Source organism: Sminthopsis crassicaudata, chromosome 4 (assembly GCF_048593235.1).
Source record: "Sminthopsis crassicaudata isolate SCR6 chromosome 4, ASM4859323v1, whole genome shotgun sequence".
Lineage (NCBI taxonomy): Eukaryota > Metazoa > Chordata > Mammalia > Dasyuromorphia > Dasyuridae > Sminthopsis > Sminthopsis crassicaudata.
In genome coordinates, this window is record NC_133620.1 from 397,295,245 (window position 1) to 397,310,286 (window position 15,042).

The 15,042-nt window shown below is 33.7% G+C and overlaps 1 protein-coding gene across 8 annotated transcripts in view; it reads left to right on the forward strand.

Moving 5' to 3' along the window:
* Positions 1-15,042, forward strand: part of LOC141539578 (cation channel sperm-associated auxiliary subunit epsilon-like) — a 130,769-nt gene that overhangs the window by 75,171 nt on the left and 40,556 nt on the right. For all 8 annotated transcript variants that reach the window (XM_074262550.1, XM_074262552.1, XM_074262553.1 and 5 more), the window contains 2 exons: positions 2,176-2,659; positions 5,196-5,635. In XM_074262550.1, coding sequence (XP_074118651.1) covers positions 2,176-2,659; positions 5,196-5,635 — 924 coding nt within the window. The remainder of the gene's footprint in view (positions 1-2,175; positions 2,660-5,195; positions 5,636-15,042) is intronic.

Consider the following 15,042-nt stretch of genomic DNA (forward strand, 5'->3'; position numbering starts at 1 on the left):
TCCCTCCAAAATTTCCCCCTTCTCCTGTTCCTCATAGAGATCTTGCTACATACCTACAGTTACAAATCTCTATACCTCTGAATATAAGCCTGGAAGATGGGATGAGGAAAATTTAAAAATTTTTTCCTTCACTATCCTCATAGAGATGTTTTCTGTAGAGTTCTAGCCTTTATACATCAAGCTAAGCAACCACATATTATACTTTCTCAGAGCTTTTAGAAACTCTTCTATTATACTCTCCCTTTGGGTCTAATCTTCTATATTCCAGTTTACTGAAATGAATTCAGTACTCTTATTATTAACACATGCCATTCTTTGTGAAGTATGTTTTCCTGTCTTAGTGACCAACAAGAATACCTGGCTCTAATTTATATATAATCCATGTGGTAAAAGTAGCCATGTTTTCCTGATCTCCAAGCCCCCATGTTATCCATAGCTCAGGAATTCTCTCTATAGCCTTTTTACCCAGCTCAAATCCATGCCCTAGAATGATCATCTCACCAAATTCCTATTTCCAGAATTCTCTCATTCCCAGTTCTTTAATAGAATATTATCATAACCATACTTTAGTGTCAATCAGCAAAGGATAGTTTTTCTGCAATTTCTCTTGCTCTTTCATTAGTCAAACCATGAATCATGATTCTCTACTGAAGTGGTTGTTTTAGCTTCACTTGATTTAGTGTAGTTTAATTGTTCCAGGTTTCACAATAATAAAGAACACATATTAAAAATTGCACATATACTAGGTTATATCATAAAACGTAGTATCTTCACCTTGTTGTTGAAGATACAGCTGAAGCCTAATGAGCTTCTCACAGCACAAAAAAGCTAAATCAGAACATGAACCCCCATAAATTCTCCACCTTTTTTCTTAGAAGCTACCCCATGCCTATAGTATGCTCTGTTCATTTTTTTATTTGTTTTTCTGAATATTTATGGGTCCTGGTTCTCCAAAGACAAACTCTGCATTGGCACCAAGGTGCAAGTGATGCTCCTGGTCAAGGGGTGAAATGCAGAAGGAGAGAAAATTAACATTCCTCTTGGTTTGAAAAAAACAATTTAAACTGTTGTTATTGCTAGTTTAAATTATATATAGTATAGAGGGAAGAATAATAATATATGTTTTTTCTTTTTTATTATAGCTTTTTATTTACAAGATATGTGCATAGGTAATTTTTCAGCAAATAATGTATGTTTTGAAAAAAAACTCATACATAAAATTTTTTAACTTTATTTTTAGCCCTATGACTCAGATTGTGTTTTTTTTTTCAGAACTAAATCAAACTAGCTAACTTTATAAAAATTATAATTGATAACTTTAATTTGTTCTAAAAGTCTGCCTTAGGGTCTCCCTGTGACAAAGAGGTGGCCATAGCTGAGTTCTTAATGACTGTGCCAATGAATGTCAAGCTTTGGCAAGGCCTATAAAACCTGGAAAGGCATTATGTAAGAGCTAATGCCCAATAGTATGCCTATTAGCCAAATACAGAGAGATCTATCACCAGATTTGGCTGCAGGAAAATGTTGCAGTCATGGTAAATCTCAAAGGTCCTTTATTAAGTCATATAGAGATTGGGGTCTATAGAGAAAAACCTAATTGATTAGGATGACTGAAAATAATAATGGCCGATATACTGTGGTCTTAAATTTTACAAAGCTCTTTATATATAAAATTATTCCTTTCGCATCACAACTTCCCTCAATATGGTTTTGATGTGTGGGTCAGTATGAAAAATTAAATGAGAAATTTTGGGGAATTTTGCAGAAACCACAGGAGATACACAAAGGCTAACAGACAACACAGAAAGTTTAGAAACTCAGAAATGCATACTATATATGGATAGTATTGTATAATATCAACATATTTTTCTAATACTATAATTCAGACTTTTTTTCCTGGTATGACGGGAAGGCCAAAAAAAATTTAAGTAGATCTAACAGTATTGCCCTTATTTTGGAGATGAAGAAAGTTAAATGACCATGGTCCCACAGCTAGTTAAGTGTCAGAGATAGAAAGAAATCACATATCTCCATTATGTTGAAATATTTTTAAATGTATACCTTACTTAATTTAAAATAATTCTAAAACTTACAAGAGAATAAGATTAAGAACACAATAATAATGATGATATCTAAAATCCATTACTGTGATCATTATTTTTAATTTTGTTGCAGGAAGGACTAGAATTAAGTGAAATAGTATTGTGGACAGAAACAGAAGTCTTACTTGGATATACCAACTTGAGATTTTTCTCATTAATACAACTTGAAGAGCTCCTGGATATTCTGAATTTCAACCAAGATGACAAAAATTTATTTTCTATACATCTTGCTGCTTATACCTCCCATCCAACTGGAATTAGTTTGATGATAGCTCACAAATTAAAAGGGAGTCAAAATAATGTTTTATATCTAGCATTCTATAATGAGGATACATATAAATGGGAACTACAAGACTTTTTAATGTCTTTTTCTAGTAACAAAAAATTGAATACACAATTCTTGTATACAGCATTGCCAAATTTTGTGATATGGGATGACACGACTGTCTACTATAGCTACCAAAATTATTCAAAACATGGATTTTTGCGTACATCTGTTGGAGAAGAAAACCTATCAGATATAGCAAGTGGTAGCCACATTCACCAAGTTTTTATAGGTTAAGTATTTTTATCTTGGGGGAAAAGGTGAATTAATGGTTCTATTTGGTAAACCTAAGAACTTTCTTATGAAGAGGTCATCATTTTGCAAGGTAATTACCATGATCTATTTTGTGACATCCAAAGTTTGTGAGATTGATATTGTCTCTATTATTTGAAGATAGAATTAAAAATGTAAGATCATACTATATAACTGTCAATTGAAATTCATGAAAATTGGTTCCTTTTTGAGTCAGACATATCAGTCATCAATCAACACCTTCCTTTAGTACCTAGAATGAAATAATGCCTTTGCTTCCCTGTAGCTCCCAGTCTAATTGAGAAAATAAAACACATAAAAATTCACTATTAGTAATAACTTATGTAATGTTTATAAGTGTTTTCTCTACCCAAAACTCTTATGAGATAGATTGCATTTATTCTCCCCATTTCACAAATGAAGAAATTGAGACATAAAAGTTCAGTGGTATGCCAAGATCATAAAACCAGTAAATTTCAAAGCAGAACCTCTAACAATCACAAGTTCAGCACTTTGGTTTTTTTGGAACACAAGAATTGAGTGATACAAATAAGTGCCATACACATATGAGGGAATACATAATCTCCAAAGATAGCCCATTTCTACTTTTGAACAACTCTATTGTAATAATTGCTACAAACTCTTTTTCTGCCATCAAACCTAAATAGTCCTTTTTGCAACTTAGTAATAATATTAATGACAATAATCATTATATTTATATAGAGCTTTAAGGGTTGCAAAATACTTATATATATATATATATATACATATATATATGTATATATATATGTATATATATATATATATATGTATATATATATATATATATATATAATTTCATTTGGTCTCTCCAACAACTCTGAGAGGCAGGTAATATATTATTGGGTCCATTTTACTGAATAAGGAAACCAATGTGCAGAGTGCCTTAGCCATTCTCACACAATCATTGACAACTTAGGCAGAATTTGAAATCAGTTCTTTGTGATTCCTAATTTAGCAGTCCAATCACATTCCACCTAGGTTCCACTCATTTTTTTCTGCCCTTTTAAGCAAACCACAAGTGGGATTCTCCTTTCAAATGACAACCCTTCAAATACTTGAACCACCACTAATCAACTTCATTGGATCTGCTGTCTATATTATCTAATTTGATGGGTATACATTGACAGTTTTCTCACTCTATCCCAATTTTTTTACTTTTCCCCATACCCACACCCTCCACCACTCTCACATTCCAATTGTATCAAAAATGTCCTAACAAATAGAAGAAAATGGGAAGAAATAACAGTTGTTTCTCCTGATATTTTAACAAATATGAACAAGGTCAAAGGCTAAATAGCAATAAAGAAGAGAAAGATTAGGACAGCCCGTTAACTGAATGTGAAGAGGAGCCTGGAACCCTTACTATATATCTAACTTCTCACATTTAACTCTTGCTACTACTGCAGAAAACCACTTAGGTAAATGGGAGGCATCTATTGACTTTGTGTTTATCACAATTGTCCAAGCATATCAGTGTAATACTGAATGCATTAAATAAGGACTTGCCTATTCCAGATAATATGCTGAAAAGATATCTTGGCATATATTTAAAAACATTCAAGATGTTTTGTCCTGTAGCACTTGGGGGAGGAAATTTATTATAATTTTGTTAAGTAAAGGCAATTGAATTGGGAATTATAGGCAAATTGATAAGGGAGAAATTTTAGGGAATAAATAACACTTAAAAGAGTTCTCTCCTAAGAATTCACAGATAATAGAAGAAAAAGGCAAAGCATGAGAATGCTGCTGAAGAAAAGAATGAGTTTTAGATTAAAAAAAAAGTAAGGAGAAGATGAAAGCAAAGAATACAGCAGTAGATTTTAAAAAAATTTTTCTTATATTTCTAGACCCTTCTCAGAATCTTTTCATACTGGAATCAAACAAAAAGAATCATTGAACAAGTTAAATATTTCAAGGAATCTTTTTTTTTTTTTTTTTTAGCATATGCATGGGAGATAACTTTGTTTAGGATAATCCCCAAGCAGCATTTTGCTTTATTAAGTCAGATACTTTCTTACACTCAACAAACAATAAACATAGTGAATGCTTTATGCTCTGTAACTATCAATTATAAGGATGGTATGTTGTGCTTTAGAGAAACAATTTCCAAAATTTGAATATTGCCTTTGGATATTTCCTTTAAAGACATCTTTGATGTACATGTAAATCATTCTTATAAAGATTTAATAAAAATGAAAGAGTAGGCAGGTAGCTCAATAATTATTGATATTTGTCTTTTGAGAGTATTCATATTATCTATACTTTTGTCTATTTTAGCACTGTTACTAAAAAAAATAGTGGGGGAGGAAGGAATAATCTGTTTCTATTAATAATAATGATACCAAACATGCTGAGAATCTCTTTTAAGATGAGAAACAGAAAATACCTTTTTAAAAATACGCACTCACAAGGAAAACTTATTTTTTATTTATATTTTATTTTTTATTCTAACTTATTTTCTCTCTCTTTTTCAGATTACTTTGGGAATGGTGTGATAAAAATGTACAATAATATTATGCTTTATTTCAAAACTGATGTTACAGATGTAGCTTTGCTGCATGAATGGGTTGATAAAATGGACAATACAGTAATTTTAATCAACCCTAGTGGGGAGCTATTTCTTGCAAATCTTAATTATGGCAGAGCCAAATTGTCAGAATATCCGTTACTGTTGGAGTTATATAGTTCAACTTATGAAGAAGATAGTCATTGTCCATATATATTGTTTCAAAGCAATGTTTATTTAAGCAATATCCATTTGGACAAGAGAGATGAACTGACATTTTGGTGTGAAGTAATCTATCCTGAGAATTTTGGTGTACATTCTATTGTGGAAACCTATGGACCAGATATATTAAAGGAAGAGAGATTTGTTCAGTATGAAATAGCCTTGGGAATCTGCACTAAAAATCTGGTAAGTTAAATTCAAATCTTTCAAATATCTATCCCTCATACTCTTCAAATAAAAAATTATGATTTAATATTATCATTTAATATTTTTTCTAGAATCATATTGTGAATAGTTTGAAAGAGATAACATTTTTTCCACTTAGTCATTCAACAAATTTCACAAATAATATTGTGGTAAGAAAACCTAACTGCAATACTCATTTACCATTTTCATTCCTACTTATATACTATTGAAAAAAGCTAGAGAACAGTCACAAAATCATGCTAGGTCCATTTAAAATTTATGTTACATAATTTCACATGGGTCTTCACTATGCAAAGCACTTCTTTTACACTTATCCAATTCATTATCCTATTCACCACAGCAACTCTTTCAGACCTTTTCATCCTTCCTCAATTTCCTCAGTTTCCTCTCTTCCTTCCTATCTTCAGTGCTTTGATAAAAATTTTCTGAAGATTCATTAAATAGATATTGCTACCAATCACCAATTCAACATATATATATATATTGTTTACAATGTAAATACATTTTCCCCAAATTTATTTTATTTGAAGAAAAAGAATAAGCAAAGAGAAAAACAGAAAAACAAAACAAAATGAAACAGAACAAAAGAGAACATTGTCATGTGCTCAACAAAACACAAGAATTCAAAATATAAAACAAATTACTAGTTCAAGAAAGTGTGTGTGTGTGTGTGTGTGTATATATATGTATATATATGCATATATATACATATATATATATTAGTAGAAAAAATTGTATTCATGATTGTCCATCTTGACTTTCTTTTATATTGTTCTTTGGTTCTCTGTTGCACATCTTATTTACTTTATTCTTTTTTCCTCCTTTCAGCCCACCACCTCCCCCCAAGCAGATTATAATTAAGAAAGGATATATTTATATATGCATATGTAGCTATATATACATGCACATACATATACACAGACATACACACATATCTCCCTTTCATCCCCCCATCACCCCCAAGCAAGCTATAGTTAAGAAGATATATTTATGTATAGATATGTAGATATATACATACATACACAGACCCAAGTATACACATACCCCACATAGATCTTTCCTATCTATGCTGACTTTCATTAACTTGGCTCCATAACTTGGCTTAATATTAACTTAAACTTCCCCTACCCAGGGATCCTTCTTCCCTCACTCTTTGCTTCCCTACTATCTATCTCTTCCCCTCTTATTTCTTTATAGATTTTAGAGGGTACTATACCCTTCATAATATATGCTGTGTTGCCTATTGAACCCATTCATAATGTGAGTAGATTTTCAAAACTACAAGCCCTCTTCCCTACTCTAATGCCTCTGTCTATTTTTGCTCTGCACCTCATTTGTATAACATGATTAATATTTTTACCTTTACTCTGCCAATCTTTTTTTAGTTTACTCTATTGTTGATTTAAATCTTAAACATAAAGTATATATTGCCCATGTTAAAAAAAATAGAAACAATTTGTCCATGTTTAAACAGTTTGTCCATGTTGAGTTCCTTAAAATTGCTCTTTGATATGGGCTCTTATCTGTTAAATTTTCTGTTAACTTTGGATTTGGTTGATAGAAAGTCCTGAAAATCTGTGAGTTCTTTGAATGTCCATTTTTTCTTATAGAGGGCTATAACTCTGAAACAGTGTACTTAAGATTCAGTATAGTTGATGAGATAATTCTGGCTATTGATGTATTCACTCTAGTCAAGTGCATATACTTAAGGTAATATAGTCATGTGATGGCTCTTCTGCCAAGTTGGCACCTACTCAAGGATGGTTGGGCATGCTCGGTGTGAGGTAGTGAAGTGATTGTAGTGGAGTATTTAAAAGAGTCACAGAGGACTCTCTCTTCCTCTCTCTGTCTCTCTCTGTCTCTCTCTGTCTCTCTCTCTCTCTTTCTCTCTCTCTCTCTCTCTCTCTCTCTCTCTCTCTCTCTCTCTCTCTCTCTCTCTGCTGCTGCCAGTAATCTCAGCCACAGAAAAGACTTCAAACTCCAGACTCCAAAATCCAGACTCCCATCTTTCACAGCCACATTGTCTGCTCTCCTGCCTCCATCACTTCATTCCCCCCACTAAGTCCAACGCCTCAGACTGATCCCAAGACCCACCAGAGAGCTAGCCCAGACATTACATTTTCTCATTGAAAATTATAGACAATTTTTTCTGGATATGATATTTTTTGGCCTCAGACCTAATTCTTTTACTTGTTGTAAATATAATTCCAACACCTGTGGTCTTTTATTATAGCTGCTGATAAGTCTTGTACAATTCTAATTATAGCTCCAATATATTTGAATTGTTTTTTTCTGGTTTCTTGAAAAATTTTCTCTTTGATCTAGGGGTTTCAAAATTTGGTAATAATATTACTATGTGTTTTCCACAAAGGATCTCTTTGAAATGGTGATCAGTGGGGTTTTTTTTCCTATTTCTACTTTCTCCTCATGTTCTATCACTTCAGGACAACTTTCTAGGATTATTTCCTGCATTATTGTGTCAAGGTTCTCTTTTTGGTCACAATTTTCTGGCAGTCCAATTATTCTTATATTTTCTCCTCCAGATCTATTGTTTTTCTTATGAGCTGTTTAACATTCTGTTCCATTTTCTCATTCATTATAATGTTTTGTTATTTCTTGGTCTCTCATAGCTCACTGGCTTCCCCTTGCCCAATTCTAATTTTCAAAAAGCTATTTTCCTCTTTGAGACTCTGCACTTTGTTTTCTAATTAATTAATTTTTTGTTCCATAACCACCTTTTTCTTGAATGGCTTTAATTTTTTCCCTTAGGTTTTACTCAATGTCTCTCATTTGATTTTTGAATTCTTTTTTGAGTTCTTTTAAAATTCTCTCTGGGCAGGGAGCCACTTCACTTTACTCTATGGGATAGAAGCTTTTTTTTTTTTTTTTTTTTTTTTTTTTTTTTTAGTAAAGTGTCCACTAAAGATGAATCCCAATCTTCCCTGTTCCCATATATTTCAATGGTGGGTTTCTTTCTTTTTTTAATAAGAGGTATCAGTGTAAGCACCTCTAATCAAGGTGCCTCAGGCGTCTTTTCAGCTCTCCACTCTGACCAGGAACCCCAAACCAAGAGCTTTATCTTCCTGCAAGTGCCCACAGCCAGCAATATTCCTGCCCCCATGCTTCTGCACTCACCAGTGTTGGTTCCTTCTCACTCAGGGCTATGTCTCAATAGCACAGCTGGGCCTGGCATTCCCAATCAGCCGCAGTTCACACTTGTCTTCTGAGACTTAAATCCCAACTTGAGAAACAGTCCAGGAGGTGAAAGTCTCTGCCATATCTGCTAAGGCTCCAGCCACAACCAGCTAGCCCCAAGATTCTTCATTTGTTATTTCTGTGGAGCTAGCCCAGAAGTGTTTATACATCACATGAGTTAACTCCCACTTAGCGTCTTTCTTTAGATCTTCTTGAATTGTATCTGGAGGTCCCCTGTTCTTCTGTCCCAAGTCGTATTGGTTTTTCACCAGTCTATATACATTCTGAAGTGCAAATTTGTTCTATTTGGGGGGGGGAAATTAAGAGAGCTTGAAATTTACCAACCCACTCTGCCATCTTTCCAGAATCCTCCCCAATACATTTTTTTTAAACTGCAGATTTTACAATGTAGATTTTTCCAGCCCAGTTTAGAGTACAGACTCATCTCTATATGAGGGGGGCAGGGGGGGGAAAGAGAAAATCAGAAAACCTAAAGCATCAGCTTCATAAAACTTAGATAGAATGTGAATATGGAATCAGCATAGAAAATTGGAATTTTACAGAAAACAAGGAAGTAAAAAAATAGGTATATGTGTCAAGAAAGAAGTAACAAAAAGGGGAAATACCAATATCTCTCTGCTAGGTAAAGCAGGAGCTTTTAATTTCTTAGCCTTAAGTCTGCAAGTATTGTGTTTGAGCTTTTGGGAAAAATGTCTGGAAGTTCAAAATAGAGACTGGGGTAATGGCACTGGAAAAAACCAGAAATTCTCTTGCCTGTGTACAAAGGCATAGATATGAGAGAGGAATAAGAAACCCAATTTGGCTGAAGCACATGAAGAGACAGAGTAATATAATAATCCTGAATGCATACATTGGTGTGCAATTTAAAGGGCTTAAATGGCAATTTGGAAGAATCTGTATTTGTTCCTAAAGATGTTCAATAACCTCCCTTTCAAGGAATGGACAATGTAACTTACAGTGTAAAATAGAATATAAGTATATAAGATGTTTGAGTAAGATGATGTGATGGGTTTTATCCCCAGAATCTCAGAATAGAAAGATACCTCGAAGTCAACTAATTCAATCCATACTTGAACAGTACTTCCTCTACAACATTCCTAACAAGCATATAGTTGTGTATTATGAGCTTGTCTGCTTACCATGATCTGAAAATAGTGATTAGCATCATCAGTTTACCGGTGACTAAAGTGATCAAACAAAAAACCTGTCCTCTTTAATAATCTTGTAAACAGCTGACTTTGGGGGATGGAATAGTAAGAAGAAGAAATGAATGAAAAAATGTTAACTTACTCCACATACATACACTTCCCCCCTCAAAACTCCAAGCACCTACAAAATAAACCAGAATGATTGAGAAATTCAAGATAAATTAGAAGCATTTTTTCAGCGCAGGTCAGAACATGAAGATAGATGTATGGACACTGGGGATGAGATGTGGCTAGTGTGGGATATAGAGTGTTTAAGCACTGGGAGAGACTATGTACAGGGCAAGAAGAGGCCCAGATACAAAATAAAGGCAAGTAGTAAATAATAGCTTTGTCATTAATTACCTGATTCCAGGTCACAGTTTTATAAAAGATTGACAAGGAGGCCTGAATCTATGGTGACATTCCAGATTGAGCAATATTGGGTCATGGATTTTGTACTAACAAGTCCTGAAACAAACAGCATTTGTGTGGCTCATATTCCACAAGTAGGTAGGGTTCTTAGTTCCAATAAATAGCCCAACCTAAAGCTGACAGAGGAATAACTAAGGCAGGAATGTCAAACAAAATGGAAATCTATGTTACTATGAACCAGCAGGGATTGCTAGTTGAAAAGTCATAATTATAATGGTTGTGTCCAGCAGTAGTCCCACTGAAACTCCAAACTGAGCAAAGCCACAATTATGTTAGTCAAATACAAACCCATGCCAAGAACATTCAAAGCTAAAAGGGAACATTGAGGACAGAAATAAAATTTTGCCCAGGATCAGACCACTTTGGAAGGACTGAAAACTTTCGGATCATAACTCAGTACCTCTAAGTAAGCATAGCAGAACCAGTCTAGACGTTCTCTCCAGAAATATGCAGAACCTGACTCTGACAAAAAGTCTATAAAATTCAGCAGTATTTTAGAAAAATGAGGAAGGAAAAAAAGACTACAAGCTTGCATAACATAACATAACATTTACATTAAGTCCTTAGTTTTTCTTGATATAGATGACATTTTCTGTGCAAAGCCAATTGGGATTGCTTTGGATCACTGAACCACTAAGAAGAATCAAGTCCTTCATAGCTGACCATCACACATTCATGCTGTTACTATGTATGGTGCATTCCCTGGTTCTGCTTGTTTTGCTCAGCATCAGTTCATGTAAATCTTTCCAAGTCTTTCTAAAATCAGCTTGTTCATTATTTTTATAGAACAATAATATTCCATTATCTTCATAGACTACAACTTGTTCAGCCATTGTCCAATTGATGTCCAATTCTTTGCTACCACAAAAAGAGATACTACAAACATGTGGGTTCTTTATGATTTCCTTGGGATACAGACCTAGTAATGGGTCAAAGGTTGTGCACAGTTTTATAGCCCTTTGGGCATAGTTCCATATTGCTCTCCAGAATGCTTGGATCATTTCACAACTCCATCAACAATGCAATAGTGTCCCAGTTTTCTTACATACCCTCCAATATTTGTGATTAGCTTTTTCTATCATCTTAGCCAATCTGAGAGGTATGAGGTGGTACCTCAAAATAGTTTTAATATGTATTTCTATAATCAAAGGTGATTTAGAGCATTTTTCATATAACTATAGATGGCTCTAAATTCTTCATCTGAATTGTCTATTCATGTCCTTTGATCATTTAGCAATGGGGGAATGATTTGTATTCTTATAAACTTTACACAATTCTTTATATATTTTGGAAATGAGACCTTTATCAGAAACACTGACAGTAAAGATTTTTCCCAACTTTGTACTTCCCTTTTAATATTGTTTCTGTTGGTTTTGTTTGTGCAAAAACTTTTTAATTTGATATGCGCAAAGTTGTGCATTTTGCCTTTCATAATGTTCTTTAGTCCTTATTTGGTCATAAATTCCTCCCTTCTCCAAAGATCTGATAGGTAAATTATCCTTTATTATGGGCCAGAACTCTGAACTTGAAACAAAGGATTCTTACAAGGTGCTAAATCAATGGAATTGATGGAGACAATAGTTATCTAATTTAGCATGGTTCAGTATGATTGATTTAATCCTACATGGAGATGTTATGGGCCAGAACTGGAAAGGAGGTACTAAGTGGAATTGAGGAGACAATGGTTAAATCTAGTTTAGCATTGATTTAATCCTACAACAAATAATGGTTTCCTAGTGATACAATGATTGGTTTATACTCAGTGTGGAGCTTATAAATCAGAAGCCTCAGCCAGGGAGATTCAGAGATTCAGAGACAAGTGGACAGGAGTCTGGAGTCTGAAGCCTAGAGCACAAACCCTTGGACTCAGAGAGATTCATTTCATCTCACACCACCTTGGTGGCAGGCTCTCCTCCTTTGCTTCTCCACTGAAACCAAGACTCCAGAAGGCCTCCAGAAAACTAGCCGAGCCCCAAGTGAAGGAGATAGGACTTTGAAGGAGACAATAAAGGATTTAGACTTTTAACACCTGGCTGCATTTGTGATTACTGAATTAAAATGAAGGCTGCCTCCAGAGACCCCAAGAAAACCTCAACAGAGAATATTACATGTTAAAGAGAACATTACAATCCCTTGCTCTCCTAATTTGTTTATGATATCATCCTTTATGACCAAATCATGTACCCATTTTGACCTTATTTTGGTATGGGGTATGAGATGATGTAAATCTATGTTGAGTTTCTGACATATTATTTTCCAGTTTTCCCAGCAATTTTTTGTCAAATAGTGAATTCTTATTCTAGAGACTGGAATTTGGAGGTTTATCAGATACTAGATTACTATAGGTTTTGATTATTGTGTCATGTGGACACTAATAGTGGAATAGTTCTCTATTCCTCTAGAGTTCTATTAGAACTCTAGTTCTTAGCCAGTACCAAATGGTTTTAATGACTGCTGCTCTATAATATAGTTTTATGGGAAACCAGCTTTTGACTCTGTGAACTTTGAAAAGTCAAAAGACTGATGAAAGATCCCCTCAGCATTTGAAGCTCTTTGCAATAGTAAGCCATGTCTGGTGAACAGCTCAAACTACTTGTATATGCATATGTTTGTATATGTACATATGTGTGCACATGTATACATTGTATGCATCTGTATATATATATATATATATATATATATATATATATTCATATTTACATATACATGCACACACAGAAGTATATGGTATTGATATTATTTCATTGCCTATGGGACTCAAGTATAATATAATTTCCCTATTTATCTCTTTTTTTTGTTTGTTTCCTTGTCTAAAATTGTTTGCTATCCTTTCATGTTAGCTATATCTTCTTTGTTGAATTCACCTGAAACATAACAAATTTTTTTCAATATCCTCATTTTAAGGCCTATGCAAACCATTATATTTTGAGTGTGTTTCTTTTAAACAACATATGGTTGGATTTTACTTTCTCATCCAATTTGCTATCCTCTTCAGTTAGTTGGCTGAATCCATCTCATTCAGTTGCACAGTTTTGATTATTTATTGTGCATTTCTCTCCATCATAGCCTGTTTATTTTTTTCTTTTTGCTTCTTGACCACACTCTTTATAAAGAAGAAAAAAAGTGGAGAAAGAAAAATAATGTGATCAACATTGATGACCTGTAATTCACAGCTTCCTCTCTTCCCCTCACCCAGAATGATCGTCAATTCTTACTCTTTCTTTCATCCTCCAAACTGAAGTTTGCTTTACTTTATTGCTCTTCATTTCCCCAATCTATTTATCCTCCCACTTAAGTTCCTGATTCTTTCTCCTCTATTGAAATGTAACTCCTATCTCAAAGAAATAATTGTGTGGAACTCTGCTCATTGGTGAAGATCAATGTTCCATATCTCCATTAAGACCAAGTGTTGGTGAAGCTTAGAAAGAAGAGGGATTCTGGTCTTCTGCTTTCCAAAAAAGTCCATTCTTCAGATCCCTGTGTGGTAGGTGAAAGATGAAATGACTAAAGAAACAATGGTTCTATCTTCCAAGCATATCAATTTATTAAGTAATACATGCTAATTACTTAGCAATTTGGGACCATGCCTGTTCTTGGGCTGAGGACTATTTATTTTTATTTAAGGCTGGACTCTGAATACAAGGAGAGACAGACTTACATAATAAAAACAATTAAACAAAACAATAAAATATCAGATAATCTGATTTCCAATTAGATGAAAGATTAGGGAACTCTCCAAGTTGGAACGGAGAGAGTAAACAGGTACAATTCTGTGAAAATAAAAAAAGAGGTGTCCCGCTTCTCAGCAAGTGCCTGTGACCAATCAAAGGAACATGGAAACGAGATGTACAATCTTGAGAAAACACCTTGACTTAGTCTTTGGATCTGGATTTCTGGTCAGCATAACCTGGATGCTTAGTTAAATGTCTCCATATAATAGGTAAAGGTGATCCAACTTCCCAGCCACATTTAAACAGTACAATGTGGTTTTCTCCCAATTGCTGCAATTGAATAAAGATAATTAGCTATTCATAAATAATAAATTGTTTTTTTTTCACAAGACAGAAGTTGAACTAGAACTATCATTGAATAGAAAAGAAACTGAAAACTCCAGAATTAAGTTATAAGAAACAATCAGTGTGATTCACTCAATTCCCACAATTAACCACTTGAGGAATTAACCTCAATTCCATCATTTGGAGATAGAAATATTCTAGGAAGAAGCCAACATATACAGGATAAAACTCTTCAATAATGTTCCTATTTTCAGCTTACTACTTTAGAGAATTTAAGAAATTAATTGCTCCTAATATAAGGGCTTATATTCTCTCTTGCATGAGCTGAATTATCTATTCCAATATATATTTTGGGATATTCCTTCACTATTAAAAGGCAATAATCAGGAGTGCAGCTTGAATCTAAAAAATACTTCCCCTAGACTAATAATATTTAATAAATTGGTAATATTTAGAGAGGCATCTAGATATATTTTCTGCTTTGCAAAAAGGTGGAAGAAGCAATTGTAAAGATATCTATTTGATATGTAAAGTG